The sequence below is a fragment of the Chrysemys picta genome, chromosome 1 (assembly GCF_011386835.1).
Source record: "Chrysemys picta bellii isolate R12L10 chromosome 1, ASM1138683v2, whole genome shotgun sequence".
NCBI lineage: Eukaryota > Metazoa > Chordata > Testudines > Emydidae > Chrysemys > Chrysemys picta.
This window is the reverse complement of record NC_088791.1, coordinates 355427167-355442481: the sequence shown is the minus strand read 5'-3', so window position 1 is coordinate 355442481 and position 15315 is coordinate 355427167. Positions and strand designations below refer to the sequence as shown.

At 46.1% G+C, this 15315-nt stretch overlaps 3 protein-coding genes across 4 annotated transcripts in view; 1 reads left to right on the top strand and 2 right to left on the bottom strand.

Annotated features, from left to right (window-relative positions):
* Nucleotides 1-9388, bottom strand: part of LOC101944712 (olfactory receptor 52E4-like) — a 103997-nt gene extending 94609 nt beyond the window's left edge. Inside the window, exon 1 of one of the 2 annotated variants that reach the window (XM_065581915.1) lies at nt 9103-9388. The gene's annotated coding sequence lies outside the window, so the exon portion shown is untranslated. The remainder of the gene's footprint in view (nt 1-9102) is intronic. The other variant, XM_065581916.1, reaches the window with a different exon arrangement.
* Nucleotides 654-1598, top strand: LOC103306971 (olfactory receptor 52E4-like). The gene has a single exon (XM_008176693.2). The coding sequence runs from the start codon at nt 654-656 to the stop codon at nt 1596-1598; it is 945 nt and encodes a 314-aa protein (XP_008174915.2).
* Nucleotides 9389-10869: 1481 nt separating the features above from the next.
* On the bottom strand, nt 10870-11868 carry LOC135980985 (olfactory receptor 52E4-like). The gene has a single exon (XM_065581917.1). The coding sequence runs from the start codon at nt 11866-11868 to the stop codon at nt 10870-10872; it is 999 nt and encodes a 332-aa protein (XP_065437989.1).
* Nucleotides 11869-15315: the final 3447 nt, after the last annotated feature.

Genomic DNA, 15315 nt, shown 5'->3' with positions numbered 1-15315 from the left:
AGCACATGTCCACAGCATGTTATTCTGTATCCCATTCCTTAGGCATCCAATCTTTGTCTTTGTTTGGCCACTATTGAGACTGAGGAGGTGTTTCCATTGAGCTGCTATCAATATTTTCCCTGAGATGTGTTCTAGTTGGGATGTTTCTACCTGGCACACGTCTAAGCAAAAGGTCAGATTTTTTCCACTTTGAGATTTTGAGCAAGCAGGTGAATGGGGAACTCCCTACAGCCTGGATTCACTAGCTTGGCTTTCATTGAATTAAGGAACAATGACGGAAAACCAGTATCCACACACACATTTCCTCCTGGTGCCTATTAAGGTTTCCCACACCATGGGATGTAAGAATTATTTACCCATGGAGCACAATCAAGTATGGAATGGCATTATTAGAGTCAATTATTCAGAATTCATATATCCAAATAAAGAAAATGTCATTTTAGAGTGTGGGAAGAGTGACCAATTTGATTCACCTATGAGAACAGCTTCCAGTTGTGCATGTAGTGTCTCATAATGGCATTGTCTCTCCATCCAGGCATTTGTACTGTGACCATCACTCTAGACTCTTTGCACATACAGGAAGTCAAGGCAATTTACAGTACATGCAGGCGACACCGTTCTACCTCAAAGTTAGACACCATCTTTCCTACTCCATGTCAGATTCCAACACAACTGACTTCACCAACCCCTCCAGCTTCATCCTGCTGGGCATCCCAGGCCTGGAGGCAGCCCATGTCTGGATCTCCATCCCCTTTTGTGTCATGTACACCATAGCCGTCTTGGGGAACTTCACCATCCTGTTCATCGTCAAGACAGAGCCGAGGCTGCATGAGCCCATGTACTACTTCCTCTGCATGCTGGCCATCACTGACCTGGTTCTTTCTACAACCACCATGCCTAAAATGCTGAGCATCTTCTGGTTCAAATCCAGGGAGATAGATTTTAGTTTGTGCCTCACCCAGCTCTACATCGTTCACTGCTTCATAGCGATGGAGTCTGGAATTGTCGTGGCCATGGCTTTGGATCGCTATGTGGCCATCTGTGATCCCCTGAAATATTCTACTATCCTGACAAACCACATGGTGGCCAAGATTGGTCTGGCTGTGGTGCTGCGTGGCAGCATTCTTGCACTCCCGTATCCCTTTCTGGCGAGGCGGTGGCCATACTGCAGAACCAACATCATCTCCCACACGTACTGCGAGCACATAGCCGTGGTGAAGCTGGCCTGCACAGACATACGCATCAGTAGTTACTACGGCCTGATTGTGGCATTCTTGGGGATTGGTGTGGATGTGTTTTTTATCGCTGTGTCCTATACACTGATTCTAAGGGCCATCTTCAGCCTCCCCACAAAGGACGCCCGGCTCAAGACTTTTGGGACCTGCAGCTCCCACTTCTGTGTCATTTTAGCGTTTTATATCCCAGCTCTCTTCTCCTTCCTCACACACCGGTTTGGCCACAATGTGCCCCCGCATTTTCACATTCTCATTGCCAACATGTACATTCTACTGCCCTCCATGCTAAACCCCATCATCTATGGGGTGAGGACCAAACAGATCCGAGACAAGCTGCTCTGGCATATTACTCATATTGAATAAAGTTTTCTTCTGGTGGTCTGGCTCTCAGACCAAGCTCCGTGGAGATCTGGCTGGTGACATAGTGCTGTGCTCTCTTCCCTGAATCACTGACCGGAGACATTAAATTCTTTCTTTACCTCATAGTGCTGTATCAACCTGACAATCTGGGGAATCCATCTATGTACAACTCACAGGGTTGCCACATTTCTTATTGCTGGTAACTGGACACCTGAGGCTCCGCACTTTGCCCCACCTGTTCCCCCATGGCCCTGTCCCTGTCACTCAATCCTCTCCTCACTATCCCTATTACTCGCTGGATCATCTCCACACCCCTCCTTACCCCAGCTGCATCCTACATGTTCCGGGGCTGGAACGGGAGTTTCTGAAGCCTGAGGAGGAACCTTCCTGCTGGTAGAAGGCAGGCCCAGTTGAGCAGGGGCTGATGTGGGTTAATGACACAGTGTCTCCCCCCACTTTGCTGTAACTGGACACTGACAGATCCCCTTTTCGACTGGACATTCCAGCTAAAAAATCGGGGGGAGGGGTGGTTAGTGGTGTGGGACCCTAGCATCCTGGGGTGGAAGTGATGGGCTGGAGGGTTTAGAATTGATATTAGTGTAAGCAGAGTCGGGATGAGCTCTACCCTGACATCTGGTGGTGAATTATGGTGAGTGTGGAAAAGAACTCCAGGTGCTGAGCTTGTTTGCATAAAAAGAACAGAAGTACTTGTGGCACCTCAGAGACTAACAAATTTATTAGAGCATAAGCTTTCGTGGACTACAGCCCACTTCTTCAGATGCATATAGAGTGGAATAAATATTGAGGAGATATATATACACACATACAGAGAGCATAAACAGGTGGGAGTTGTCTTACCAACTCTGAGAGGCCAATTAAGTAAGAGATAAAAACTTTTGAAGTGATAATCAAGTTAGCCCAGTACAGACAGTTCGATAAGAATTGTGAGAATACTTACAAGGGGAGATAGATTCAATGTTTGTAATTGCTCAGCCATTCCCAGTCCTTATTCAATCCTGAGTTGATTGTGTCTAGTTTGCATATCAATTGCAGCTCAGCAGTCTCTCGTTGGAGTCTGTTTTTGAAGTTTTTCTGTTGTAATATAGCCACCCGCAGGTCTGTCATTGAATGACCAGACAGGTTAAAGTGTCTCCCACTGGTTTTTGAGTATTATGATTCCTGATGTCAGATTTGTGTCCATTAATTCTTTTGCGGATAAACTGTCCGGTTTGGCCAATGTACATGGCAGAGGGGCATTGCTGGCACATGATGGCATATATCACATTGGTAGATGTGCAGGTGAACGAGCCCCTGATGGTATGGCTGATGTGATTAGGTCTATGATGATGTCACTTGAATAGATATGTGCACAGAGTTGGCATCGGGCTTTGTTACAAGGATAGGTTTCTGGGTCAGTGGTTTTGTTCAGTGATGTGTGGTTGCTGGTGAGTATTTGCTTTAGGTTGGGGGGTTGTCTGTAAGCGAGGACAGGTCTGTCTCCTAAGATCTGTGAGAGTAAAGGATCATCTTTCAGGATAGGTTGTAGATCTCTGATGATGCGCTGGAGAGGTTTTAGTTGGGGGCTGAAGGTGACAGCTAGTGGTGTTCTGTTATTTTCTTTGTTGGGCCTGTCTTGTAGGAGGTGACTTCTTGGTACTCGTCTGGCTCTGTCAATCTGTTTTTTCACTTCAGCAGGTGGGTATTGTAGTTTTAAGAATGCTTGATAGAGATCTTGTAGGTGCTTGTCTCTATCTGAGGGATTGGAGCAAATGCGGTTATATCTTAGAGCTTGGCTGTAGACAATGGATCATGTGGTGTGTCCTGGATGGAAGCTGGAGGCATGTACGTAAGTGTAGCGGTCAGTAGGTTTCCGGTATAGGGTGGTATTTATGTGACTATCGCTTATTAGCACTGTAGTGTCCAGGAAATGGACCGCTTGTGTGGATTGATCTAGGCTGAGGTTGATGGTGGGATGGAAATTATTGAAATCATGGTGAAATTCCTCAAGGGCTTCTTTTCCATGGGTCCAGATGATGAAGATGTCATCAATGTAGTGTAAGTAGAGTAAGGGCGTTAGGGAACGAGAGCTGAGGAAGCGTTGTTCTAAGCCAGCCATAAAAATGTTGGCATATTATGGGGCCATGCGGGTACCCATAGCAGTGCCGCTGACTTGAAGGTATATATTGTTCCCAAATGTGAAATAGTTGTGGGTGAGTTTGCATAGGCACACCCACTCACCTGGCATGAAACAACAGCAACTGAAAGTGGTTACTTTGGCTGGTGTGGGATCCCCAGTTTTCTCTGTTATTGGGGCAGGAAGAATAAAGTTTTGTCACCCTGATTCTGTGAATCAAGGCCAGTGGAAATGTTGTATGACAGAAGGACTGAGTGAGTCCTTTACCATTACCTAAGTAGCACTTGCTTGACAAGGGGCATGGGTTACAACTCCCAGTGAATTCAGAGAGGATGGGGATAGGTATTTGTACCTGATGGGATGGGATGGGATGGGCCCCCTCTGAGGGTTTGAAGCACCAATTGCACTACCTTCTCTCTCCATGGTTGAATGTCAGAGCTAACTTTGATTCCATTAGGAGTCTAGTTACAGGCTGCTGAGCTGAATTCACTTTGGGCCAATGGTGCACTAGCACTGTTTGCGGGGATGGCTGGAGTGACTCACAGGTCAGGGAGTGGAGCAAGCAGTTTGTGGAATGGCAGGAAGTGGACTGGCTCGTGGTGAAGGCTGTGGCAGAACCCCATGGAGAGATAGCCAGCCGGCCTGGGATCATGTAAGGTGCCCATTAACACCCTGTGTGTGCCCCTCCTTTTACTCTGAGGCTGCACTGACCAGGGACAGAGACTTTGGGTGGTTGCTGGACCCAAGAGACTTTGGGGGTGTTGGACTTTGGGGACTCTGGGTGATTTTTGGGTTGCTGGATTCAAGAACCAAAGGGAAAGGACACAGCCCAATTTGCTGGGGTGGGTTTTTTGCTCATGGTTTGTGTTATGAATCCTGTTTGTGGTGTTTTTACAATTTAATGCTGATGTCGTTTACCTCATGTTATTAAACATTTTCTGCTACACTCAGACTCCGTGCTTGCGAGAGGGGAAGTATTGCCTCTTAGAGGAACCCAGGGGGGTGGTATGTAATTGTCCCAGGTCACTGGGTGGGGGCTCGAGCCGGTTTTGCATTGCGTTATTGAAACGGAACCCCTAGATACAGAACCCGGCCCTTGTTGCTGCCAACTTAGATGGGCAGAAGGGTTACATTAGCGTGGGGCTGATAGGGGCGGGGGATCGGGGAATAGATCTTAGCATGTATGTGATGGGGGGTGGGACCTGTCTGGGAATGGCTATTAGTGTGGGACTGATGGGGGAGGATCCAAGACTGTCTAGTGACATGGAGGACATACCTCTCTCTCCCCTTGCTCCTGGGGAGTTGGGTGGGGGAAGTCCTTTTATCCCAACTTGAGAACAGTTTATTAATCATTTCACAGCATTTCTTATGATTTTCTATTACAGGTGTCTGTAGTCTGTTCAGTTAAAACTGACACAGCCCCTTTATGTTGTTTTGCCTTCAATTTATCCTTTTGTTTTTTCCTACATTTGTGCATTCATATCACCTTCCAATTCCTGACAACTTTGAGTTAAAGCAACCATATGCTTGGCATCGGTTATATTCTGCATCAGAACAGTTTGCAATTTTTTTTTTTTATTAATGGGGATATCCTATTTCCTAGAACTGGAAGGGACCTTGAAAGGTCATCAAGTCCAGCCCCCTGCCTTCACTAGCAGGACCAAGTACCAATTTTGCCCTAGATCCCTAAGTGGGCCCCTCAAGGATTGAGCTCACAAGCCTGGGTTTAGCAAGCCAATGCTCAAACCACTGAGCTATCCCACCCTCCTTAATGTCGTCTCTTCTCTTCCCCTCCCCTCATTTTTCAATCTCATTTTCTCCAGCTCCTGTTGCAAAATTTCCTTCTCATGTTTCCAGATCTCATACTCCTCTGCAAACGTATTCACAGCCTGATACATAATCCAAACAGCAACATTTGTCATTTATTCCTTTTTAGGAGTGGGAGTGTGTAACAGGGTGGTTACCCCACTCCTGCAGAGGGGTTTAAAACAGCTCTGGCAGGGGGCTGGGGCAAAGGGAAAAGCTACTGGGCTGATTGGGGAAGTAGCCACAGCTGGGCCATGCCCTAATCAGGCCCCAGCTGCCCTGTATAAGAAGGCTGGGAGCCAGGAGCTCAGCAGTTTTTCTCTCCCTTCAGAGAGAGAAGGGCCTGGTTACCGGAAGCTAGACACAGAGTACCTGGGTGGAGCAGGGCTGGGGAAAGGCTGGGGAGCTCTAGCCTGGAAAGCCCCAGGCTGTGGGCTAGGAGAAGGCTAAGGGGTACTGGGGGTTGCAGAGGGCAGCCCAGGGCTAGGCCAAGGCAGCAGGTCCAAACCCCCCTTGCCAGTGATGAGTGGCCTATACTGCAATCTGCCCCAGGGAGCGGGGGCTAGTTGGTGACTGGCAGTGGCCTAGTGCTGAGGCAAGGTGGGGATAGTGGGTGGGTTCCCCAGGGAGGGGAGACCCAGATCTGTAGGGTATTGCCAGGGGGCAGCACCCAGAGCAAGGGGAGGGACACGGGGGCCAGTGCAGAGGGAAAGGCAGATCACTGGCCTGCAGAGGGTGATCCAGAGGCTGGTAAGCTAATTCCCTAGATGACCAGCAGGAAGTGCTGTAGGGGTGAGTCCAGACCTCTACAGAGTGTCACACGTCTATTATTTTAATAACATTGCATTCAACACCCTTCCCTGAAGAGGACAGGTACAGTGTTTGGCAGGCAGGGATCAGAGCCAAGATCTTCACATGACTGTCTAAGGAAACACCCCTCAACCATTAGCAGGGGTTTGGGGCATCCCCTTCAGCCCTGGTATGGTGACCCCTCACTGTCTGCATTTGCAAACCCCAAGCTATAAATAATATGTCAGAACTGATTCAGAACAATATTTAAATTAGTTGGTCAGCACCAGTGATCCAGGATACCAAGCTCTTACTGGGCAACCAGTCCAGAAACAGTATCAGAGGGGTAGCTGTGTTAGTCTGCTGCATCTGACAAAGTGAGTATTCACCCATGAAAGCTTATGCTCCAATACGTCTGTTAGTCTATAAGGTGCCACAAGACTCTTTGTCGCTTTTTCCAGAAACAGTACGGATTCAGTTTAAAGACCTATTCACGTAGACATGTCAGTAAACCATCCTCTGCTGTGAAATATTAACTCTAGGGGGTGCTACTGCCCCTGAAATGGATCTTTAATGGCTCCCAGTGGAGAAGATTACTGTCCTACCAGTCAAAAAGTCCCCAAGAATTATCTGCAATACACAGCATTTTACTGAGAAGGAATTACGCAACTGGTAATGGGTTATATCAAGCACATAACTCCTAAGTTAGACAAAGCTATGCATTAAGAGCTATACATTTCTCTAAATGAGCCTCTTTTTCACAGAGATTCACAAGTACTTCCTGTGCTGGCCCCACGCAGTGCTGCTTGGCAAACAGAGAAGGTGGTTACCAATTTTATATGTGGCTTATTTTCTCTTCATCTGTTCTTCTCAGCCCTCTGGTCTCTCTTGGATTCCCTTATGGCAAGACCTTGGCTCTGCTGAGACTCCTTTGGTTCACAGTCCTACCCAAGCCCATGGAGTCATGTTTAGCAGCATTGCAAACTTCTTCAAATGTCAAAATTCAGGAATCCCAACCAACCAGTAATGTAATTTGCTTAATTCTTATATTCGTTTCCCTCAAATGAGTCACATGTCTTAAAAGCATGCCCAGTGGCCATGTGGTTACTAATTTTTTCCTAATGAGTATTTTAGAAGTGGCAAGATGGTGTGGGACCATGTCAAGATCACACCACATTTACTCACTCATCAATTATTCACTCTGGCTCTCCATGTGACATTCTGCTGCAAGGTCATTATAACTAGTTAGTCTGTGCTCCATGCCGGAACTTTATACATGTGATATTTACTTTTGCATGCACCCATATTTACCGACAGTAGGTTCAATATTGATTGTACATGCAGGTTTTGCTAGTTCTTCATCAGATTCACTTCTGCTTAAAGGGGACCTGCTCCCAGGATAGTCTGCAGCCATCCAGCCATGTTTAAGTCATGGCAGGTTATACTCACATCATTCATCCAGTATAGCCACACCAAATTGGCACCATTCCAACAGTAGCAAAGATGAACTTGCCAACCTTGTGAAATGATTGGGTGAAACCTCTGCAAAATATGGCACGGAATCAGTGCAGAGAAAACCAAGCTGATGACAAACAAATGTGACAGGATCAGCTCATATATCACTATCAGTGGACAAGAGCAAGAGACAGTGAAACAGTTCAAGTGTTTGGGAGCAATCATCACTGATGAATGATTAAAGGCAGAAATTCTGGCAAGAACTGCACAAACAAAAGCAGCAGTGGCAAAGCTAAAGCCAATTTGGAGGAACAAGAACATCTCCCTGGAGTCCAAATTGAAACAGCTGCATGCACTGGTCATCTCCATTTTTCTGTTTGTGTGCAAGACATGGACCCTTCTGACAGAACTTGAACGAAAAACAGCCCTCGTGGCCCACAGGAGGATATGGAAGTCTCCCCAACGCGGGAGAGGGAACTTCACCTTGCACTTGAAAACACAGGTGTCCATCAAAAAATGGTGATGCTCATCCCGCAGCACAGTGGGGGAGGGGCTCGTGGACCTATAACGATCCTCTGGCTGGGTCCCTGTTAAGACCCCTGTGACCCACGGAGATGGGCAAACAAGGAGAAGACCACCGGTGCAGCGATTCTCCCGGTCACACCACGCAACCTGTCTCTATCTCTAGAAAGGGAAAAGAAGGTGGAGAGACGAGAGCAGCCCCTAAAGGGTCAGTGAAGGTAGACAAAAAAACACGCCCTGAGGTTTGTCCAAGCACAGGGAAAATGAGACAACCCCAAGGGTGGCAGTAGTATGGAAGATGGAGGGGACAGAAATGCGTAGGGCCCTACCAATCTCATGGCCAAGAAAAAAGTGTCATGGACTGTCAAGGCTGCTTCCCCACTTTGAACTTTAGGGTACAAATGTGGGGGCCTGCATGAAACCTTCTAAGCTTAAGTACCAGCTTAAATCTGGTCCGCTGCCACCATCCCAAAGCTAATTCCCTTCCCTGGGTAGCCTTGAGAGACCTTCACCAATTCCCTGGTGGATCAAGATCCAACCCCCTTGGATCTAAAACAAGGAAAAATCAATCAGATTCTTAAAAAGAAGGCTTTTAATTAAAGAAAAAGGTAAAAATCCTCTCTGTAAAATCAGGATGGAAAATAACTTTACAGGGTAATCAAACTTAAAGAGCTCAGAGGACCCCCCTCTAGCCTTAGGTTCAAAGTACAGCAAACAAAGATAAACACTCTAGTAAAAGGTACATTTAGAAGTTGAGAAAACAAAGATAAACTAACACGCCTTCCCTGGCTGTTTACTTACAAGTTTGAAATATGAGAGACTTGTTCAGAAAGATTTCGAGAACCTGGATTGATGTCTGGTCCCACTCAGTCCCCAGAGCGAACAACTTCCCAAACAAAGAGCACAAACAAAAGCCTCCCCCTCCCCCCAAGATTTGAAAGTATCTTGTCCCCTTATTGGTCCTTTGGGTCAGGTGTCAGCCAGGTTACCTGAGCTTCTTAACCCTTTACAGGTAAAAGGATTTTGGAGTCTCTGGCCAGGAGGGATTTTATAATACTGTACACAGGAGAGCGGTTACCCTTCCCTTTATAGTTATGACATGAAATCAGCTGTCCCCCAGGAAATCTGATCTCCTGTGCTGCTGGGAGCCTTAGGTGCCTAGCTGCTATTCTGTTGGTTGTGGGGAGCGACAGGAGTTGTACTTCCCCTGCATGGCCGCTCTTGGTGGGGAGATCAGACCCACCTTTAGCAGCAGCACAGAAATGAGGATCGTACATGCTCAATTGTCCGGGGCGGCTCTATGTTTTTTGCTGCCCCAAGCACGGCAGTCAGGAGGTTACGCGGATTCGGCGGCGTTTCTGCAGATCATCTGTCGGACCCGCCGCCGAATTCCCACCAAAGCCGCAGGACTGGCAGACCCCTCCTGCAGACATGCCCTCTCAGCGCCCGACAAGCCGCGCCCCACGGCTTGCTGCCCCAGGCACATGCTTGCTGCACTGGTGCCTGGAGCCGCCCCTGCCCAGGAGCTGAGCTCAAAGTTTCTGTTCCTTCCCCTCGCCACCCCCTGCAACTCCTGCCACAGAACCAGGCACTGAGCTCTGGGCTTCCTCCTTCTGTGGCTCCGTCCAGGTTGGGGGTTTTCATTCCTCTGGGCTTCTCTGCCCATCTTCTCTGCTCCCACCGCAGCTCCTGCCTCTGCTCTGTGACTGTGGTTATGGCTCAGGCAGCCTGAGCTGACGGCTTCTTCTGCAGGTCCAGCCGGGGCAGCCTGGGCTCTTCCCCTCCCCCGGCAGCTCGTACTGGGGCTGGAGGCTTGAACTCCTGCCAGCTGAAGCTGAGGCAGCCTGGGCTCGGGCCTTCTGCCCCCTTCTGCTGAGCTGATCCACATGAATCAGATGAGGACTGCCATGTTCTGTTCATTCCCTCTGAAGCCCCTGGCACTGGGCACTGTCAGAAGACAGGCTACTGGGCTACATGGACCATTGGTTTTACCCAGTATGGTCATTCTGATCTGATTATTTAGACCCCAGATGTATCTGCTTCCTGCTGTAACACACTATACCCCACCCCACCCCCAGAGCTGAGATAGATCCCAAGAGTCCTGACGGAGTCTCTCTCTCCACAGAGTTAGTAATGAAGTAAGAATAAACATTAAAATGTTAAAACTAATCAGTGCCCCTTAAGTGAATTGCCACAACATGTGGGCATATATTGGTTTTAGAGATGACTGGGTTGCAGCTGACAAGGGGAGGGGACGAGAGGAGCAAGTGACAGGGGCAGGGCATTGGGGAGAAGACACACAGCAGGGTCGAGGGTTGACAGAAGAGATGGGGCAAGATTGCAATTTCAGGGATCCAGCTATCAGCAATTAGAAAGGTGGCAACCCAGTGTAGTGTACATAGACTGACTCCCCAGTTCATCACATTGACACAGCACAGTAAGGACAGGAAAGGGTTTAATGTGTGTCTGTCTGTCCAGTATGTGATTCAGGGAAGAGGCCTGAGCACCGTGGACCAGCCAGCTCTGCACAGAGCTCAATCTGAGAGCCAGAGCACAAGGAGAAAACATTTATGTCTTTTTATGAGTAAAGAGCTGCAGCAGCCTGTCCCGGATCTGTTTGGTCCTCACCCCATAAATGATGGGGTGTAGCACGGGGGACACCACTAGGTACAAACTGTCAAAGAGAACGAGGAAGTGCAGTGGCACATTGTGGCCAAATCGGTATGTGAGAGAGGTGCAGAAATCTGGAACGTACAAAGCTGAGATGGCACAAAGATGAGAGATGCAGGTCCCAAAAGTTTTGAGCCGGGCATCCTTTGTGGGGAGGCGGAAGATGGCCCGGAGGATCAGAGTATAGGACACGGCAATAAAAAACACATCCATTCCAGTCACAGAGAAAAGATCAAACAGGCCATAGTAACTACTGATGCGGATGTCAGCACAGGCCAGGTTCACCACAGCTATATGCCCACAATAGGAGTGGGTGATGGTGTTGGTTCTGCAATATGGCCACCGCCTTGCCAGGAAGGGATAGGGTAATGTGACTATGCCACTGCGCAGCACCACGGCCAGGCCTATCTCGGCCACAACAGAGTTTTTCAAGGTCGTGGAATATCTCAGAGGATTGCAGATGGCCATGTAGCGATCAAAAGCCATGGCCACGAGGATTCCAGATTCCATCGCTGTGAAGGAGTGAACAAAGTACATCTGGGTGAGACAGGCCCTGAAACTGATCTCTCTGGAATTGAACCAAAAGATGCTAAGCATTTTGGGTACAGTGGATGTGGACATGACCAGGTCAGTGACGGCCAGCATGCAGAGGAAATAGAACATGGGCTTGTGGAGGCTTGGCTCCCTCTTCACGATGAACAGGATAGTGACGTTCCCCAACACGGCTATGGTGTACATAGCACAGAAGGGGATGGAGATCCAGATATGCGCTGCCTGCAGGCCAGGAATGCCAAGTAGGATGAAGGTGGAGGGGTTGGTGAAGTCAGTTGTGTTGAAATTGGACATGGTGTAGTGGAGAAGGTGTCCTACTCTGAGGCATAACGGTGTCTCCTGCATGTACCGTATGTTCCCCTGACTTTCTCAGTGTTTCCAGGGTCTCGGGCGATGGTCGCAGTTGAAATGCCTGAATGGAGAGACAACGTTAATATGAGACACTGCATGCACTAATGGAGGCTGTTCTCATGGCAGAAGCAGATCAATCTCTCTTTGCACGCTGAAAAATGACATTTTCATTATTCAGAGAAAATAACTATGAACAATGACCCTACTAAATCCAATTCCTTCTTTTGTGGTGCTCCCTGTGTTAATAATTCCTACACTTTGTGGTGTAGGAACCTTAAGAGGCACCAGCAGGAAACAGCAGTGTGGACACTGGTTATCCATCATTGTTCCTTAATTCAATGTGAGCCAGGATAGGGAGTCCATACTGTAGGGTGTTCCCCATTCATCCAGTTGCTTGAAATTTGAGAATGGAAAAAAACAAACTTTTGCCAAGACATATGCTGGGAGAAAACTCTCAACTAGAACATACCTCAGGGAAAGACCTGGGAGCCATTGATAGCAGCTCAAGAGGAACACCTGCTCATTCGCAGCAATGGACAAAACAAAAGCAATGTTCAGATCCCTAAGATAGGGGATGGAGAATAACATGTTCGTGATATGTGTTCACTTTTGGTCAAACAGTCTCTATTAAGGATATAACATATATAAAGGGGGTTTTCAATATAGGCTTTGAGAATGCGGGAGGCTGCCATATGCAGACAGATAGAAAAGTCTGGGACTCTTTAATTAGTTTGCACAAGAGACAAAGAAGGGAGCATATGATATAGGAGAGGAAAATAAAAAAATGAAACTGATTTACATTCAAATGGACAGTTCCCAACCAGTATTATCGATAGACACTTAGTGCTCCAAGAGGACTAATTCCCCAACATTGAGGAAAATTCTCAGCAAAACTGATTGAGAGCAAAAATTTAGACAGAAAAATATGAATGAAAATTGGTATTTTTTATAACAGTTTATTAGATAGCAAAAAAATCATGAATCCACAGTCAACAAAGTGAACAACTTGGGTAAAAACCCAGTTCAGTGGCAAAGTGAAGGCAGCAGTTGAAGGGAGGGGGAAGCACTATGTATCAAAGAGGAAAAAGGGAAAATAGATGCCAAAGAACAGAAATTGGAAGTTATGAAAATTGATAAGGGATGTTAAGACAACAGGGAAAACTCCATGTTTGGCAGGGCTATGGATCACAAAAAGGAGGTTATTAAATATATTAACAACAAGAGAAAAGTTTTATGTCAATTTCTGTGTTAAATGTAGAGTATTAAAAAATAAAGGGAAAGGGTTTTTTTATATAAAAGAATTGACAATATTAAGAAAATGGAAAAACTGGTATGGGATTAGTTAAAAAAAAGTCTAGAAATGTAATTAATGCCAGTCACCAACAAGGTTTAAGCAAAACAGAACTTGTGAAATAAACCTCATTTCATCCTTCTATGAGAGTGCACATTGTTCGATCAAGGGAACCATACAGATATAACAAACCTTGATTTCTCAGAGGCGTTTGATTTAGTAGGGGAAATATTGAGTTAAAAAACTTAACATCGTACAATCTCAGTAGAGAACATTTAGAATGGACTGAAAACTGGCTAACTGATGGATCTCAGAAAGCTTTAGTCAATAGGCCTTCGTGAGTAAATGGGGCTGTTTGTAGTGGAGTTCTGCACGGATCAGTTCTAGGCCTGATGCTATTCAGTATTTTCATTAATGATATGGAAGGACATAGAAAATCACTGCAGTTAAAATTTGTGGATGACCCACAGATTGGCAGAGTGTTTGCAATGATGAGACCAGAGCAGGTATACTGATTGATATGGAGCATTTGGAAAGTGGGGCCCATGCAAATAATATATTTTAAAACAGTCAAATGCAAAATGATCCTCTCGGAACAGGGAATGCAGTCCCGACCGAGAGACTACAGCACTGTATTATGGAATGCAAGGACCCTGGATAGGATTTCATCCAGTTCTGGGGTCCACATTTGATGATAATGGGCTCTGTAATCAACCAGAGAAAGGCTGATCGAGACCGAAGGGCTGGAAGCTGAAGCCAGGCAAATTCCAGCTAGAAATTAGGGCTAAATATTTACCATGTAGGGTGATTAACCATTGGGACACAATGAGTAGGGAAGTGTTGGATTCTCCAATTCCCTATGTTAGGAGATCCAGACTGGATGTTTTCTTGAAAATCTGCTTGAAGGGTTGTTTACACTTAAAAAGCTACTAGAAGAGATTCTGTTCTAGACTTGATTTTTACATATAAGGAGGAATTGGTTGAGAATTTGAAAGTGGAAGGCAGCTTGAGGGAAAGTAATCATGAAATGATAGAGTTCATGATTCTAAGGAATGGTTGGAGGGAAAACAGAAAAATAAAGACTATGGATTTCAAGAGGCATATTTTAGCAAACTCAGAGAGTTGGTAGGTAAGATCTCATGGGAAGCAAGTCTAAGGGGAAAAACAATAGAAGACAGCTGCCTGTTTTTCAAAGAGACATTATTAAGGGGAGAAGAGCAAGCTATCCCCCTGCGTAGGAAAGATAGGATGTATGGCAAGAAACCACACTGGCTTAACCAGGAGATCTTCAATGATCTAAAAAAAAAAAGTATCCTACAAGAAGTGGAAAAAAGATCAAATTACAACGGTGGAATATAAACAAATAAATTGGGCACAAAATGAGATCAAACTAGATAGAGACACAAAGGGTAACAAGAAAACATTCTACAAATACATTAGAAGAAAGCGGAAGACCAGGGACAGGGTAGGTCCATTATTAAATGAAGGGGGGAAAACAATAACAGAAAATGTGGAAATGGCAGAGGTGTTTCATGACTTCTTTCTTTTGGTTTTCACCAAGAAGGTTGGTGGTGTTTGAACACCTAACATAGAGAATGCCAGAGAAAATGGGGTAGGTTCAAATGCTAAAATAGGGAAAGAACAAGTTAAAAGTTCCTCGGACAAGTTAGATGTCTTCAAGTCCCAAGGGCCTGACAAAATGCATCCTAGAATACTCTGAAGGAACTGACTGAGGAGATATCTGAGCCATTAGCTATTTTGAAAAGTCATGGAAGTCAGGGGAGCTTCTGGAAGACTGGAAAAGAGCACATATCGTGCCTATCTATAAAAAGGGAAATAAGGGCAACCCGAGCAATTATAGATAAGTCAGTTTAACTTCTGTACCAGTTAAGATAATGGAGCAAATACCTAAGGAATTAATTTGCAAACATCTAGAAGATAATAAATTGATAAGTGATAGTCAGCATGGATTTGTCAAGAACAAATCCTGTCGAACCAACCTGATAGCTTTCTTTGACAGGGTAACAAGCCTTGTGGATAGGAGGGAAGCATTAGAGGTGGTATATCTAGTCTTTAGTGAGGCTTTTGATACAGTCTCGCATGACTTTCTCATTAAGAAACTAGGTAAATATAATCTAGATGGAGCTACT

Excerpts from the sequence above, each read along its gene's own strand:
- LOC103306971 (XM_008176693.2), top strand. The coding sequence starts at position 654 with ATGTCAGATTCCAACACAACTGACTTCACCAACCCCTCCAGCTTCATC.
- LOC135980985 (XM_065581917.1), bottom strand. The coding sequence starts at position 11,868 with ATGCAGGAGACACCGTTATGCCTCAGAGTAGGACACCTTCTCCACTAC.